Below are 17,351 nucleotides of genomic sequence, written 5' to 3' on the forward strand. Positions count from 1 at the left end.
CCCGTGTGAGCTCTGCTTGGGTTTGGCCTCGCCTTTGGCCCTGGAGGTGACAGATGGCACCGCTCAGGTCTTTGGGCAGTGACTGCCATGTCACGTCTGACCCTGAACATAGCCCAGACTGGCTCCTGCTGCCCGGGGCAGGCTGTTCCCAGCCCAGACGCAGGCAGCGCTCCCCGGCTCCTCCTTTCCGGTGCGATGGTTGTGAACCCACAGCGCTCCAGCTACCTGCCGGGGGAGACAGGCAAGGAAACAGCATCCCTGCCAGCTCGGCTTTGCATCAGGACCTGACCGGCTGCATTCCTGCAGAAGTAAACTCCCATTCCAAGCTACTCAGCATCTTGCCTTGAGGTGCTGCAGCTTCCAGAGAGAACAGTTCTCAGAATAAGCTGTGATGGGAAAAAAAGCAGTGCTGAGGAAAGGTTTGAGTGCCCTACACCCAGCTCCCTGCTCCTTCCAGGGACCAAGGGCAGCAGCTGTGAACATGCAGGGCTCCTTTTGCCCAGGCTAATTGCTGCTGAGAAATAAAGTTCTATCACCAGGGAGGTTTCAAAAGGCATAAAAAGCCACAGCTTCCAGACACCATGTCCTGCTGCAAAGCCATGCATACCCTGCCAGCCCCATTGAGGCAGGGAATATGACCAAGGCTGGAAAAGAGAAGGCCTCACTCCAGGTGTGGTTGGAGAATTCTCCCAGTGGCCACAATATCTGGTGAAGACCTGGTGGGGATGGTGGCCCTGGGGTCACCACATCCTCCATGGGAACCCCTGGCCTGGCACAGCCAGGTGTGGGGCTGGGGGCTTGGGCAGGAGCTGGGGGCTCAGACAGGAGCTGGGAGCTCAGGCAGGGGCTGGGGGCTCAGGCAGGGGCTGGGGGCTCAGGCAGGCTGCCCAGTCCCCAGGGCTGACCAGTGGGGATGGAAACTTTGCCTTGCAGCCCTGTCAGGATGGCACAGGCCAGGGCACACACACTGGACACACATGTTGTCCACGAAATGGGAGTCATCATCTGGTGTGTAACACGCATGAATTGCACACTTGAGAGAGACATTGATTATTTATTTCAGGGTTGTGCAAGCCTGGATGCTCAGTGGTATTGCACAAATCAAGCACAAGCCACCGGAGTTTCTGCACCATTATTCATAAACAGAAATTCAGAGTTACTAACTTCCCAAGCTCAGCCTCTCTACTAGGACTGGTTAGTTATTTCCATACGTTACATAACCCCATCTAACTTTTACACATGCTCAGAGAAAGGGTTTTCATCTGGGCAGGGGTCTTTCTGCCCTGTAGGTGTGATCTTTAGTATTACACTTCAGATGGTCCAGCAATAGGTTACTTGGACCTAGAGTATTTTACCAAAGTTCGCAATGGAGCCCCTGGAGCAGGTCCAGTAGAAAGCAGGAAGGATACCTGGGGGACTGGAGCATCTTTCTTATGAGGAAAGGCTGAGGGAGCAGGTCCTGTTCAGCCTCCCCCAGGTGAGAGGGGACCTCATCAATGTCTACAAGTATCTGAAAGGAGGGTGGCAAGAGGATGGAGCAGGGTTCTTCTTAGTGGTGATGATTGATAGAACAAGAGGCAATGGGCAGAAACTGATGCACAGGAAGTTCCACCTGAACATGAGGAAGAACTTCACTGTGCAGTGACCATGCACTGGAACAGTTTGCCTGGAGAGGCTGTGGAGTCTCCCTCACTGGAGACATCCAAAGCCATCTGGATGCCATCCCGTGCCATGTGCTTTGGGGTGACCCTGCTCGTTGTGGTCCCAGACCCATTCCGAGATCCTGTGATTCTGTGCACATAGACACCAACACCACCATGTGCTGCGTGCTTGAAGCTCCTTAGCACCAGCAGGTCCATGAGGGAGGGATGAGGGAAGGATGCTGCCTGTCCCACTGACTAGGGCTCCTTTGTCGTGCTTGAAGGCACACACAGATCTGACAGCAAAGAACCTCCTGACTGGGGATAACACACACACAGACACAGGCACAGACACATAGACAGCCAAACACACACGAAAGTGCCGACGCGGACGCGCAGCCCTCGCCGCCCCTCACTCTCTCCGCGGCGAATCTGCCGCTACGGGGCGCCGCCCGGCCCAACCTTCCTGCGCGCGGCCCTGCCCACGTCGGAGCGCGCGGGCGCCGCGCGGTGGGCGTGGCCGGAGGCGCTCCGAGGGACGCGCCGGGCCCGGGGAGGAGGAGCGGGATCGGCAGCGGGATCGGCCCTTCCCCGCCGCCGGGGCGAGGCCGCAGCGGAGCGGGGCGGGGGGTGGCCGGGTCCGGCCCATGGACCGTCCGTGCCCGACGCGGAGCCCGTGGAAGGAGCCGCTCGGCCGCGGGAGGCGGCGCGGGGCGGCTGAGAGCGGCTGAGCCCCGGGGCCTTCGCTTCGCCCCGTCCCGTGCGCGCCCCGCGCCCGCCGCCCGAGCGGCACCATGTCGGCCAAGGTGCGGCTGAAGCGGCTGGAGCAGCTGGTGCTGGACGGGCCGCAGCGGCACGACAGCGTGCTGAGCGTGGAGACCCTGCTCGACCTCCTGGTCGGCGTCTACGCCGAGTGCAGCCGCGACTCGCCGCTCCGCCGCGACCGATACGTGTCCGACTTCCTCGAGTGGGGTGAGCGCGGGCGGGGGCCGCGGGGCGGGGGCTGCGCGCGGTGCCCGTGAGGGGCGGCGGGAGGTCGGGGGCGGCCTGGCCCCGCCGTGCGCTCCCACCGCCGCTCCCGGCAGCGGCCGGAGACGCCGCCCCTGGATGCGGCGCCTCCCTGGGGAACACCCCCGCCGCCAGCCGGGCCTTGACCCTCCCGGTCTCCTCCCTCGGTCCCAGGCGAACCGCTTGGCAGCCGGCAGCAGCGGAGTGTCCTTGGCCTGGAACCGTGCTCGGCTTAGCCCCAAACGTCAGGCTAATCCAGTGCTCCTCGGAGGGTTTCCTACCTGGGGGAGGGGAGCAGGGCAGAGCACCGGGCTCAGGCTTTGAAATGTTGCTCGGTGCCGGCTCCTTGCTTTAGAGAGGTCGTGTGTGTGTGTGTGTGGCTCGAAGAAACAATTCCCGTTCATCATGCTGTCTTTCTTAATTTGGGCATGCCCCCCAAGGACAGAGTATTTCTAGGCAGCCTTTCTAAGAGCTTTGTTTAATGGTTCCCTACTGTTAAGCAGCCTGATAACGAGAGACCTCCAATAGTCCGGAGCATGCTGACAAAAGAAGATGTGGATACTTTTGATGGCACTTAGGATAAAAGTTTTCCATCCAATGTTGGTTAGTTAAGGCTATTGACTAGAGGTATGTGGAGAGCAGGGATCCTGCTGCATGTCTAAATGAATTTATGTTAAAAAGGCCATGGTGGCTGACTGGTTTATTCAGCTGAGTAAGTTATGAATAATAATGTGTGACGAAGGTGACTTAACTTCTCCATGGAGTAAGAATTGGAGGGGAGGGAGGAGTGATCATTGCTCACGAGAACGTTGTCCCGTTTATCAGCTGTTCCATGCATGTACAGTTAATTAGGCTTTAAAAGAGCACTCTTAAAAAATCAAAAAACAACAAAAAAACCCCCCAACCAACAAAACAAAGGATTTCCTAAGGGAGAGGGAGGGGCAGATTTACTTCAGTAAATGCAAATGTGTGTCTTTAGCACTAGAGACCAGAGCACTAACATGAAGGGACAGCTGGTTCTCCTTAATTTCTGTGGGGACCACCACTCTTTGTCATACACTAACAAACTAAGAGGATTCACTTCCTGGACTCTTCTATTGACGTCAGTAATGCGATTGCCAACTGAATAATTAACCACTTTATCACATCTGCCCCGCAAGGCTGCAGCCTGGGGAACATTGATTATTTGTTTTGTCATGGGAGCTTTGTATGTCTTCTGCAAAGAGCATTCAGGGCTTTTTGTTTTCAAGCTGATGGCTTGAAGGAGTGAGCACCAGCAAATTGTTAAGTGTGATAGATCAGACTGCAGCACACTTTGAAAACTGAAGTTGGAAGGATTTGGGGCAGGCCAGAGAATGATATGCTTTTTCTATAGCGCTGCTGGTGGTTGTGTCTTACTCATTGATCCCAGCGTTGTCATTTTTTGTGTGATGGAGAGGCCGATTATCCAATTGTTTATAAAATCGCTTCTTTTAATTCTATTTATTGTGCTCACTGAATGTGAAAAGGTTACTGACTTGATGAAAAGTATAGCTCGCAATAAAAACAGTGTGTAGGTTTTACTGCAGTGTGGGATTACCCTGCTATAACAAAGTGCCTATTCAATAAATAATTGAAATGTATGTGAGCTACCATCTGGTGCTGCAGAGTAGGGATAAAAGTTTGTAATCCAGGCTCTTGATGGTAAAGGGGTGGAGACCCAAGTCTGGACTGGATATTTGTGTTCCATCAACAAGGGATACCCTTAAAACCAAATGCAGTTGATACTGTGTGTTCCTTCCTTTCCTTCAAGCTGTTAAAAACAAGTAAGTGCCAGCAATGAGACACCTTTTATCTGTGTCCTAATGCCCTCACAGTGTGTTTCCACTGACAAGGAACTTGTTTCTGCCTCCAGCTAATAAGGAAAATATCATGCCAAACATGCTAATCTTCCTTATGTCATGATGTGTCTTAATTACAGCCTGATTTGCTGTTAGAAGATATTCTGGATTAATGTGCACAAGTTTTCTGTGCTGTTATGTGTCTGTAGAAGCATCAGAGTAGTTAAATATTTGGGATATACTTTGAAGATCAGTGTTTCTTTATCAACTGGAGACAGAAGGAATTTCCTTTTGACAAAATGGAGACTTACCACTGACAATGGAAATAAGCTGCATAGGTATTAAATTTGAATTAAGATGAGCTATATAACAAACATTTTTTTTACAAGTGTGATTTTAAAACTGGGTGTGAGGTATCACACCTGTGAAATTCCCTGGAAATGATTCAGCGTGGCTAATGGACTTGCTTGCCTTCCTAATTGGCCAGAGAAAATGGAGTTCAGGCGTGGTAGGGGAGTCAGGGTTTTTCTCTGGCTGTGGGGTGCAGAGGAGATTGTGAGCTGTGTGGTGTAGTTGCTGGACATGGATATCTCTGCTTTCTGACAGAGCATGGTGCTGCTCATACTCTGTAGCTGGTGGATGCTGGAGAAATGGGGAGTCCACAAAATTAAGTCCCATGTTCATCTTGTGAGACTTAGGCCACCTCCTCTCTATTCAACTTCTGTGGAAGCTTTGCACCTTACCTGTGGAGGCTGATAAACTCCAAATGGTGCATCCCATTGCTTCTGTCCTATTAATTCCTCTGCTGCTTCCTGGTAGTCCTGCCACAGGCTTAAATCTTCTTCCTATTTGCTAACCATAGAAGAGCTCAGGGTGTGGTCCTTTGCCTTGAGGCAGCTTGTGGCTTCCATTGCTTTACAAATCTTGTAAGAATCTGCCATTTTAACCTTGTCAATTATAGCTTTCCCATGGTGAATGGGGCTTTCAAACAGACTGTTCTTTCCCTACACTGGATGTATAATACACATATCTTTATGCCAAGTATCTTTGGAGAAGAGCTAGCTGAACTGCAAGTGAGGAGTCCAAAGTCCTTTTCTTGTCGTTGTTTTTATTTACAACTTCTGTTGAATAAGATCGCACCCAGTTGGTTATCACTGTTATATTGTTCATATAATAGATACTGAAATAATACTCAGTATTCTTAGTGGGAATTGAATCCAAGTCTGTTAGGTAACAGACCCATGTCTGCATGTTCAGAAGGGACTTCCCAAATCTGTGCTTAGTGTCTTTTAAACTGTAGGAGCTGCATCTGCTGCTCCTAGAGTGAGATATAGCAAAGAGTCCTGTTTATTCCAGTTGGCTTTGCTCATTCCTGTCTGAAAGTGGGACTGCCTGGAGCTGTCAGCAGGCACTGAGGAGGCTGCATGGACTTTGGATTTGCCTGATGGACTGTGGGTGCTGCAGTGTGTGTTGTCCATGCACTGCAGAGGGATGTCCCAAGAGACTTTTCCTGCAGAAAATGCTGTCCCTTGTTTACCCTGACAAGGAGAGAAGTACAGGAGTGCTAGAGCAGCACAGTCACAGCTCAGGTGTCTGCACCACCTGTCCTTCAGCTTTCAGGTACAGCATGTTCCTCCCCACGGAGCCTCTCGTTCTCTCACACTGAGCCATCTGAGTCTTGCATAACCCTGTGCTGGAGTGGCTGCTTGCAGGGCACCTTGCTGGCTGGCATCACTTCTGTGCTGGCTTGACATCACCTTGTTTTTCAGGAGTTATCTTAGCAGGCTGTGGCTGGTGCTTGCTGCCCCTTCCTTCCAGTCACCAGGGACTGGCACAACCGGCTGCTCTGTTTTTGGACAGCTGCTTGTCACAACTGCAGCCAGCAGTCAAACACCTTCAGAGGAGTCTCAGGAATGGGCTTTTTTTGTATTCAAAATGATCCTGGTGCTGCACAGCCTCTCTTGCTTCAGCCTTTGTTTCCTCTGACCCTGTTTGATACTGCTGCCCTGCTGCAGAGGGCAAGGTGGCACGTGTCCCCCAGCACTTCATTCAGTGTTGTCTCACTTCCAGACTCTGTGCTGGCTGGTTCTCTCTGTGGCAGCACCTCAAACCCCATGTCAGAGTAGTTTAGTAGTTTGTTGGTTTTGTTTGATGCAGACTCACAAAACACTTCTGTGGAATGTTTCTCCTCATTTATTATGACCTGTCAGTTTGAATGCCGACTTACCTTCTGTGTTCCCAGCTAGAGTGGTGTTCTGCTTTTGGATGGTGGTGGTAGAGTTTTTTGTCTCTGTGTTTGTTTTTATTTTTTTCTGAGAGGAGCTCTAAGGATGCTGAAGCTGTGGGGAACATGAAGATGCAGATGATTAGCACAAGTAGGCCAGCTTGGCACTTGCTGCTGAACTCTTGAAGACAGTCTGGCATAATAGACATTGGATGCTGTTGTAGTAACATCAATATATTTCCAGTGTAGACTAGAGGAGAGAAAAAATGTACCCACAGAGTGCTCAAAGCAACCTCTAGCCTAGCCCTGAATTGCCACTTTTGGGTATACATTTGTTCCACTTGAGTCTGGGCCATAGATGGAAAAAATCATGCACAGAGCATTGACTGGGAAGGGCTGCTGTGCTGGTGCAGTGATCACAACTCTAGGTCACTGTTGGGACTGGTGCTTCAAGTTTGGATCTTCCATTTGGAGGCGCTCTGTGAGCTCTGCAAGTTGACTCCAAAGCCTAGTCTATATTCCTTTCAGTTCTGCTTAAAGAGACACCTTAACCTTTCTGATAAAAAAATACCTAATTAGGGGAGGGATAACCTTGCAGAGTGGCCTTTCTGTCAGAGCAGTGCAGAGCCTTTTCTCTCAGCTGAGAGCAGTGCTGTTCAGCAGTGTACACGTGAGCCTGAGAAAGGTCTTTCCAGCCTGCACTAGAGCATCTTCTAAACCAGCTGCAGAATTAACCTGCTCCTGTGCCACAGGTACTGCTGTGCTAGAAAAAGCACTGGCTAAGGGCAGGGCACAGTGTGTGGCAAGTGTGCTGCTGGCATGGAAGGCAGAACTGTCCTCAAGCGTTTTTGAGATGACCTCAGAGCTCATGGACTTTTAGGGTTGCTTATGAGGATCTGTTGGTCTTTTGGGGTTACACCAGGAAAAACTGTCACTTGATAACATGTCATATCTCTTGACTTGAGGGCTTAAATTCCTCTCTTCCTTCCCTTTGGCACTCCTCTCCTTCCCCTGCTTGCAGAAATACACATAAAAATTCAGGAAGGGGCCTCAGGCTCTGCCAGCTCATATAATGTCCTTCTCTGTGCAGGCAGAAGCTGTGCAGTGAGTGATAAGCCTGTTGGGCACGTGTGTGAAGTGACAATGGTTGGATAATGAAGACAGCTGATGAACAAGAAAACTGAATTTCAGGTTTTGGCTAAGTCCCCTCTACATCATCCTCTACCCACCAAAGCCTGCTATGATTCCTTATACCAGAGCCAGGGGCAGGAGGGTGTGCACTGGGGGCCACTGGGGCAGGGTACAGCTGCAGGTACCTTGCAGATGTCCTGCAGAGGTGAGTGATGGTGGTGACCATGGGGCTTTTTGTGCAGTGTGGATGCAGCTGGAGCTCTTCCCTGCTCCAGAAGGCTTTCCTGTGATCATAGATAGGGCACCATAGCTTGGATCACCTTCTGGAACGAGGTCACAATGGTCATCTTGCAGAATAGTGTGAGCCTGGCTGCTGAATCCCAGTTTCCTGCATTCTCTGCTTTGATGAAACTGGTTCTGTTCTTTTCAAAGATGTATGTTTGGGCTAGTTCAACTTCAATTAATCCTTACTGCCATGTTAGCTTTGACAGCTTTGTAGTCAGAACTAGTGACATGAGGGCATGTGGTTAAAATCCTGCTGCTGTATGATGCTGGACTCTTTACAGGACAACTGTTTTAATCTGTTCTTTTTAGAATGAGGCAGAGTCTGTTAATGACTTTTTCTGTAAAACCTCATGCTGTGAAGCACTGGGACTGGATGTTGCAGTCATGTTTTAGTAGTGGCAAAGTAACAGGGTCTGGGGGATGAGAGGCCCACTGGCATGTGCTGGTAAAGTGACAGATGGCCTGGCCGAAGATTGTCTTTTGTCCCAACGAAGGAAGTCACTATTGCTTTTCTCCTGTGCATGAGGGTGCTAATAAATAGCACCAGTCTTTAGTTAGGGCTTGAGGAATTAAGTGGTGTATTGAAGGAAGGCAGGGATCTATATTTTGCATTTTAATTTTGTTTATCTATGAAAACTCAGAAGGGGGTAAATAAGCTACTGATAAGTTTCTCTTCATACAGGAAAATATGTGTGCAGCTAGTAGTTTCTAGATGGTACATGATAAAGTGTAAGATTGTAATGCAGAAGTAAGATTTCATAAGCATCCATAAATCTAACTTTTTTCTGTCTTGTTTCACTTGCAAATCTAAATTATTTTCATATTGAGTTTTTACAGATAATATTAAGATATAATATTTTGCAAAAAAATGACAATTTGCATCCTTGAAACTTGCATGGTTGTCAGAGTTAAACACTGTCAATGGAAATGTCTTGAAATTCAATTTAATCAACAGATCTAGTACAATGAACTTTTTTATCAAATTAAGTTGAACTAATCTATTTTTGCAAACAATTAATGTGTGGCATGGAGTCAGTTTCTTCCACACCTATTAAAATAAACTACTTTAATTGTGTGAATCAGAACTGAAAATACTTGTTTCATTGGCTGTTTTTAGCAAGTTACTTCTACTTTATGGTTGAATATTAATATTTTAGGTTTTAGGAATGTTGATCTGTAATTGAGATTATCTGGGAATGTTAAACTACAGATTCTTTAAATTTATAAAACATTTCACTTTTTCCCTTGCATGTAATTAGGGGCAATTCATGCAAGCTGGTTTAAGATGGGTGTTACAAAAAGGAAGAATTATAAAACTTAACAATTGCAAATTTGTCTGTGCCATTAACAGAATTCAGTGCCTAGGATTATGAAAAATGTTATGGGTTCATCTTTTTCATTACCAAAGTCTGAAAAAATCAGTAGGACAATGCATCACAAATAAACTGTTTAGAAAACTAGAAGGACTTGTTCAAGCTCTTTAATGTATTTTTGCTTTTAATAATACTTTAAATAGAATTGACATTTGTTTCCTAAGTCTCATAAGGTACACTTGGGAGTTCCAATGTATTCTTGATTTACCAAAGGCTTGAATCATGCTCACTGTTATATCCCACTGAAGTGCTAGGGCTTTTGCATTTTATTTTATATATTTTTAATTTTTTTAAGGGATTTAATTCAAAGTATTCTCCAGGTCTTAGAATTTTTATGTACATTTGCTCTGTGGTTCATTGTGATCTGTTCATTTTTTAGCTGTCTCCTAACACTAAAAGCTTCCAGCCCATTTTTCTCATCAGCATATGCAGATTGCCAGAATGCAGGCCTTCATTTATAAAGATCTTGTTCACTATAATGAATGTAGCTTTCTTCAGTAGGAAACTACACACTGTTTTCTTAAGCCCTGATTTTGCATAGACCTCAGTAATCATGTCTGGAGATATACTTAGAGTGCATTCAGATTAAGTGTGTGCATCCATCATTTCCAGCTGAGGCCTTAGGCATCCTCAAGTGCCTGAGATCTTAATTTCTATCATTCATGTCATCAGGGTCTTAACACTGAAACGTGTTATTACTTAACCATGGCCTAAAGCTTCAAATGTGATTAGTTCCTCTGGATACCCAACCTAAGACATCTATAAAGGAGTTTGAGCTTTAGAAATATCTTTACCAAATATTAAATCATTGAAACTGTGTGGAATTTATTAATCAGATGTGCATTAGTGAAGTCTGAGGTATAGTTCTTAATTTAAGTGCAGTGCCATTGAGGGGTGAATATGTTTAGGTGCCTTTCCCCAAAAGGCTGAGAAGAGGTCAGAAGCAGCACCAATTTCGAATATATCCCAAATTCTTTTCATAATTTATAATTGTTCTCCAACAGCAAAAACAGATTATCTATGTTTATAAAAAATAAACATGGATAATTTGTGCAGTCCTGCTTGGAATGTTTATGCCAGTTTAGTGAGATGTTCATGCTCAGAGTTTTGGAAGAGTCAATACAAAATTCTGTCTGGACTTTTAATTCAGCTTAAACATGAGTTATGTTGTTCTAATTGTCATAAAAAGATTTGGTGAAAGGTGAGTAACAGTAAAATGACACCTGTTTTAAACTAGTTTGAGTAGCTATATGGAAGTCAGACTTAAAGAAGTGTTGCAGCAATTCTGGCAATATTGTACTTTATTTGGGACTGTGTAGTTCGTGGGATGTGGATTCATTCTTTTTACAGGAGGTATGACTTTACCCAAAGCACAGCAACCACTACAGGGCTATGGGGGGTTGTACATTGTGTTTTCCCTGCCAGTAATGGTCCCTTAGCCTAAGAACTAAACTGTGTGCCTTTGAAATCTCTGTCCTCATCTGAGGAGGACAAGGTTTCTTGTAATTGCATGGTAATTCTCATGGGACATCTGGAATATTTTTCCCGCTCCTGAGGAATTCCTCTGTCCCTGGTTCCCCCCACTACTTCTTACAGAGATTTGATGTGTACCTTGGCAGTGGATAGGGATTGTCTCCATGGCCTTGCACACCTTAGGATTGCTGATGTTATAACATGGTTTCTGTGATCTATTTTGCACATCCTTCCTCAAAAGTTGGCTTCTTCATGGAGCATTTCTGTGTGCTGCCAGCCTCACTGCTGCCCACGTGACTTGGATTATCAATACAGGAAGCTGGAGTGTTGAGAGTGCCTTTTATTTTACTGTAATTAAGGCAGAGTAGGAGCAGCAGGAGGGTGACTCCGGGCATGAAGATCCCATTATATCATTCTGAAATATGCTCCCAAAGGTTTGCTTTTTAAGATGCATGTTTAGTCTTTAGATTTAGCTCTTTTTCTGATAGGATTAGTTAGGTTGTCATGTGTCACCTCCATTTCTGTGTGTCATGACTGCATGGCTGTGGTCTGTCTCTTATGAGCCCTGAGAGATGGTCACCCAGTGTGCAAGCTCTGCAGGCTTCTAGTTTTTGGACTCTGGATCCAAAGGACAAAAAGCAAATTTTTCCTATTGTTAGGTGTTTTTCCTAGAGTCAGATGTACTTCAGTCAGATGTTTGTATTGAAATTTTTAAATTAAGGATGTAGGTTTTTGTGTCTAGTCTGTGATTGCTTTCACTATGTGAGCATGAAATGCGAATGTAATATCTGACACATTTTTTTTCTTTTTAGTTTGTGTACTCTTTAAGCCAAGGAGGGAATCTCATTCTGTTCTCCCTATCACAGCTACTTTTAGGGTGGCATTGTTGCCCTGGAATGCTCTCAAGTTACACATTTTGAAGGAAAAGACATTCTTGTGATTCAGAACCATGGGACTTCCTCCAGGAGGCTGTGAGAAGGAAAGTTTTACATGTACAAGAGGCTAAAAGCGATCTAGACCTCACAGTGGAGTAACTGGTAGATGTTGGGTTGTAAGTGCAGAGTGAAGGCTGGAGCCTGTGGTATTTAATATTTCTGCCTTTAATGGGTAATAGGCATTTTTCCTAAACTCACAGCACTTCATCTGTCAGAGCAGACCGAGAAGTTGCAGGTCAGCTGTGTCACAGGGAGGAAGCACACTCATTTTCCTCCCAGAGCAGCTTTAACTCGTTGTAGTGAAATGCCTTAGGTCATGTGGCATCATATCACTGCATAGAGTTAAGTTTGACTGTGTTAACTTACTCTGGTATGTAATTGAAGATTTCCATTACCAGTTAGTTCAGCCTTTGGTTTCCTGGACAGTTGATATTTAAGTTGGGAATAATGTCAGTACACACACAGCTGTTTTTAAACTGTGGTTCTTCTGGCCTGGTACTCCAGATAACCTGGGACAACATAGTGTGGGGATGCCTCGCTGGAGGCTGTATCAGAGCCACAGATTGTCTTTATCTCCCCCTAGCAGTATTTACTGGTTATTAAGGCAACTGAACTCTGGTTATCAGTGTGTGTTTACTACTGTGGGCCAGCAGGATTTACTGGATTGGATGTAGGGCTGTACTGGGCAGGCTTGACCCTGGCAGGCATGACCTAGTCAGGTTTACATCTGTGGCTAGAAATAATCAATCCTTGTGCATCTTGAAGTTGACCCTGATGTGAATTGTGAAGATAAAAGCCCTGATATTTTGTGAAGGAGGGAAGTGGGAGATTTTTAATTAAGAAAATTAGAAGCTATTTGGGAAGAAGCTTTTACTGCCCTTAGGAAAGGGCTTTGCAGTAATTTTCATCTGTGTTGAAGGTATGCATGTGTTTGAGTGGCTCAGACCAGGAGAAGTTGCCCTGGTTTATCCTGACAGAACCAAAGCTGTATGTAGGTTATCTAGGTATAGACTTCCTGTTCTTGTGGGCAGTGTTTAAACATCATAAAGATTGTGTTTAATGTTTCAGGCATGTTTTGAGGGTGGGGATAGCAGATACTACATTCCTTCCTCTACCTTTTGTATATAGCATTATACTTCCCTCACACTGTGAAACATCACAAAAGTCTTGCTATGTGCAGCTGTAAAAGTTGGGGAATCACCATCTAGACAGCAGCCTTACAAAAAAGGATTTGTGGATCCTGGTAAACATTAGTTGAAAAAGTCAGTGGTGCATCATTGTAGAAGTGGAAGCTGCCTGCATCTGGAGTGTGTAGTGAGAGGCTGAGGGAAGTGGTTGTTATTCTCTTTACACCACTCTTCCAGGGCCACTTCTCTTGTACTGTGTCTAGTTCAGGGCTTCCCAGTACAGAAGAACCACTGGGAAGCTGAAGTGAGTCTGGGAGTAAAGCACTGATGTGGCTCAGGGCCTAAAGAATGTGAAATGCAGCAAAAGCCTGGGATGCCTGGAGAAGGGGAATCTCATTGTTACCTTCCACTGCCACACGTGTGGTTAGGGAGAACAGAGAGGCAGATTTTTCCTGGGTGCACTGCCAAGAAGGACAAACAGTGGACACAGGCTATGGCAAGGAGGATTCTGATTCTTTGTGAGGGAAAAATAAAAGTACTCCTCCTGAGGATGGTCTTGCACTGGAAGAGTCACCCAGAAAGATGAAAGGCTCTTTATCCTGGCAACAAACCTCAGCTGGACAAGCCCTTTGTCACCTGATTGAACTTTGATGTTATCAGCTTTGAGTAATTTGGGTGGATTCTGATGTCCAGAAGTCCCTTCCAACGTAAATTTACTCTGAGGTTCAGTATATTTTTTTGAAGTTAACAAATATATTTAACATCATAAATGTTGCTCTAATAGTAAATAGTTGTTCTTCAGACTTCCCACAATGAAAAGCAGTATGTGAAATAGCATCCTCTTGCTGTAGATAAAGTAACTAACACAACTTGGTTTTTTGATAGTCTCAGCTGGTCACCTTGGTTGGCTGGCATTTTACCACAGTCTGAACATAAGTATTGACAAGCTTTTAACTAGGCTTGTTAAATGAAGGGAAACTAAATTTTGTTCATGTTTTTCTTCCATGTATTTAAAGATAGCACCATTTTCCTTGTTCCTGGCAGTGAATTTGCCAGAACAGGTTTTAAGAACTTTGAACCTATATTTTATGTTTAGTGCTATCTCAAGTGTGGTTTCCTTATGTCTAGTTAGCCTTGACAGCACTGGGATGTTTTAAAGCATTCCTGTGTGGAGCTGTCAGAAGAGCCTGCCCTCCCTGCATGACTGTGAGCCTGAATCATCCTTTATGAAAAGTACAGGTTTAGTTGTTGTACCAGATATGCTCTCATATCACAAAGGATCTCTATCTAGTAGGGCTCCTAATATGCTTATATCTGGCACTATAAGGAGTCTGGCTAAGCAGTTGCTAACAAAAGGGTGAAAGAAATGTTCCTCATAAGAGGAAGATGTAATGGGAGGTACTAGCTGGGGTTTTTTGTTTTCTCTGTAAACTGAGAACTCATATGACTTACATGAAGTTTGTAACATGGTTTTTAATGCTGATATTCTTGATTGATGATAGTAGACTCAGCTAACCAAAATGCACAACAAATTCAGTGTTTCAAAATCATTATTGATAGCACTTCCTATCAATAATGAGGATAACATTATTATATGTACAAATGGGACAAAACCTAAGAAATGAATCCTTTAGTGCTGTTTTGTACTTAGAAGGTATCAAAGTGGCACTTGACTTTCTGTACAGTAAATTTATATCTGTGTCTTTGAGTATTTTGCTTTACAGCAAAACCCTTGCAAAATAATAACATTCTTCAAAATTCCTACATTCCTAAATGCCTGGAAGTCTGGTAGACACCCTTCTCAGAGAACATAGATTGTCAGCTATGTCATGAAGGCATTCATTGAGAGCTCTATATAATGTAATGGTCCACTGCCCTTCTGGGGCAAGGGCTGTGTCTGTCTGTGTCTGAGCAGTTTATAATGTGTGTTCATTTTTCAGAAGAAACTTTTCTCACCGTGTTGTGTAGTTGTTTCAGATGCTCTGGTGCTTGCACACTGTGGAGGTACCTTGGGGGAAAAAGAAGACAGTGAAATAATGGCAGTAACTTTTTTTGTGGACTGAGTCTTGCTGCTTAAAACTACTGAGAAATACCATTCTCCTCCTCTTATGCCCGAATTTCCTCTTTCATTTAATTGCTCAGACTCATCACTTTTCATTTCTTACTCATTCTATACTCTCTTATTTAGAGAAGGCACTTTGCAGTGATGTCTCCATGCTTTGCACACATGGCAGCAGTGATCTTTTGTGTCAGTGGCTGTAATATGTCATTGTGCACATTGGTAATGATAGCTCTTTCTTCAAGGATATGCTTGATAACTGCAGAATAAATAATCCAGACCTCACTGGAAAATGTGCTCCAGTAATTCACCTTCAGAGCTCTGTGGGTGACAGCTGGTGAAAGATAATCCATTATCTTTCTGCAAGAGGAAAGCATGGGCAAGACCTACTTTCTTACATCAATCTCCTTGCCCTCATCTCTTCCTCCCCCCTCATGTCCCATATAACCTTAAGAACCTGTCCCCTCCATTTTCTGAGGGACTTGGGTGGAGATTGCTTGTTATCACTTTTGTGTTTAAAAATTTTGAAAAAAAAAAAATATTGGCAAGGAAATAAATTTAGCTGTGCATAACAATTCATGGAAGAGGAAATCAACACTGTCTGCTTGTAATCTTTTAACACATATCCAGAAATAGATTTTTGGAGAGTCACAGTATTTGTTTTAAAATTTATAATATTGGAATAAAAAATAAGCAGATCAGTGAATTAGAAAGGAGTGGAAAAAAACATTATTTAAAGTCCAGAATATTGGTCAATATACTACAAACATTAGTCAAGCCAGATGTCTTTACCTGGTGCTTCTGGAAGTTCCTGTACTTTAAAGTAAACTTTAGGTTGAGATTTTTTTTTACTAAAATGTCTGTTAAGAAAAATTTTGAAGGAGAAATGGAACTGATGGTACTCAATGAAAAACTTCTCACATGAGATAACAAAGATTCTTATTAGACTTGGGGTTTTGAGTTGTTCAAGTATGTTCACATAAGAAAGGTGAGATTCCAAAGTGACTTCTTGGTTCCTTAAAAATGCATTCCTTAGAGAGTGGCTCTTCAGAAGAGTAATTCCTTAAATTTTGATTTCATGTACAGTTGTAAGTGCCCCTGTTTTCTTCCTTTAAAATACAGCTGAATAGTCAGTCAGGAGTGAGTTTTTCCCAACAACTGCATAAGCTACTCTGCTATTGTAAAATTTCTTTAAACAATTAGGAACATTTCTGTTCCTGTGTAAGAGTAATGACTGGTGCAGTCTGAGCATAGTAACAGACATGGTGACAAAGTGACCCTTGCTGCTCATGCAGATAATGCAGTGGAGTAGTTTAACACATGACTCTTCCTTCTTTTTAATCATGACTGAAACTTGTTTTGAAAGATTTTATGGACCTAGGTTTTTGTTGTTTTGTTTTTTTGTTTTTTTTTTTTTTTTAAATGATCCTTCTGTGGACTTGTTTTAAAATTCAAATTACACAGGAAACAAGAGTTAAACATTGAGAAATTATTATAAAAGTGAAATTTGGGGGTGCTAAAGTATAAACAGTAGGACAGTTGCAAGAAGTATAGTCTTCAAGACTTTTTAACTCCTTTCCAGGCAATTTGATGAACAAAAAAATAAGTTTTATAGGCAGTCATCTTTCCCCTCAGTGCTGTGGGGTATTTGTGTCCTGCAGTCCATTGCCATAGACCTGCATGCACTGTGTGTGTACCTGCTCTTCAGAACCAGAGTGGAGCTGTATGTTAAAGACCATGAAACTACCAAGAGATTTTTGATAAATGTCATGTCCTTGCTTGATCCACAAAGATGGAATAATGTATTACTGAGAACATTTTTCATGAGGCTAAAAAAAAAAAAAAAAAGGAGCCCTAAGTGACATATATATTGAGTATCTTGTGTAAAGAAAAAAAAAAAAATAGACAGCTCTCCCAGACTTTTACACTAGAAAATTCCAAAGAAGCTTGTGGAAGAAAAGGATTACATAGCCTCAGCTCCACAATACTCATATCAAAAATGAACCTAGCTTGTCTGAACTGCAGTATCAATGATGAAGAGTTTGACAGTCTTTATAAGATTGTGGTTTGGGACTGAATGTGCTTTTAAAGTGAGTTGATGCAACTGGAAAATATTACTGAAGAGCTAAAACAATAATGAAATGGATAAAGTACCCAAGGTTTACTTAGATGACACTGGAGACAAATTATTAAAGGAAAATATTAAGTTCTATAAGGAAAAAGAAAAAGGAATGGGGTATAACTAAAATGATATGTAAGAAAGTAGAAGGGCAACT

The 17,351-nt window shown here is 44.1% G+C and overlaps 1 protein-coding gene across 11 annotated transcripts in view; it reads left to right on the forward strand.

Moving 5' to 3' along the window:
* The first annotated feature begins 2,127 nt into the window (after positions 1-2,127).
* The window catches only part of CDC42BPB (CDC42 binding protein kinase beta), a 92,753-nt gene continuing 77,529 nt past the window's right edge, over positions 2,128-17,351 (forward strand). For 6 of the 11 annotated variants that reach the window (XM_074542310.1, XM_074542311.1, XM_074542313.1 and 3 more), the window contains exon 1: positions 2,128-2,612. In XM_074542310.1, the coding sequence (XP_074398411.1) occupies positions 2,435-2,612 (178 nt within the window). In that variant the 5' untranslated portion in view covers positions 2,128-2,434. The remainder of the gene's footprint in view (positions 2,613-17,351) is intronic. The other 5 variants (XM_074542312.1, XM_074542317.1, XM_074542318.1 and 2 more) reach the window with 1 other exon arrangement.

The sequence above is a fragment of the Zonotrichia albicollis genome, chromosome 6, assembly GCF_047830755.1.
Source record: "Zonotrichia albicollis isolate bZonAlb1 chromosome 6, bZonAlb1.hap1, whole genome shotgun sequence".
NCBI classification, from domain to species: domain Eukaryota; kingdom Metazoa; phylum Chordata; class Aves; order Passeriformes; family Passerellidae; genus Zonotrichia; species Zonotrichia albicollis.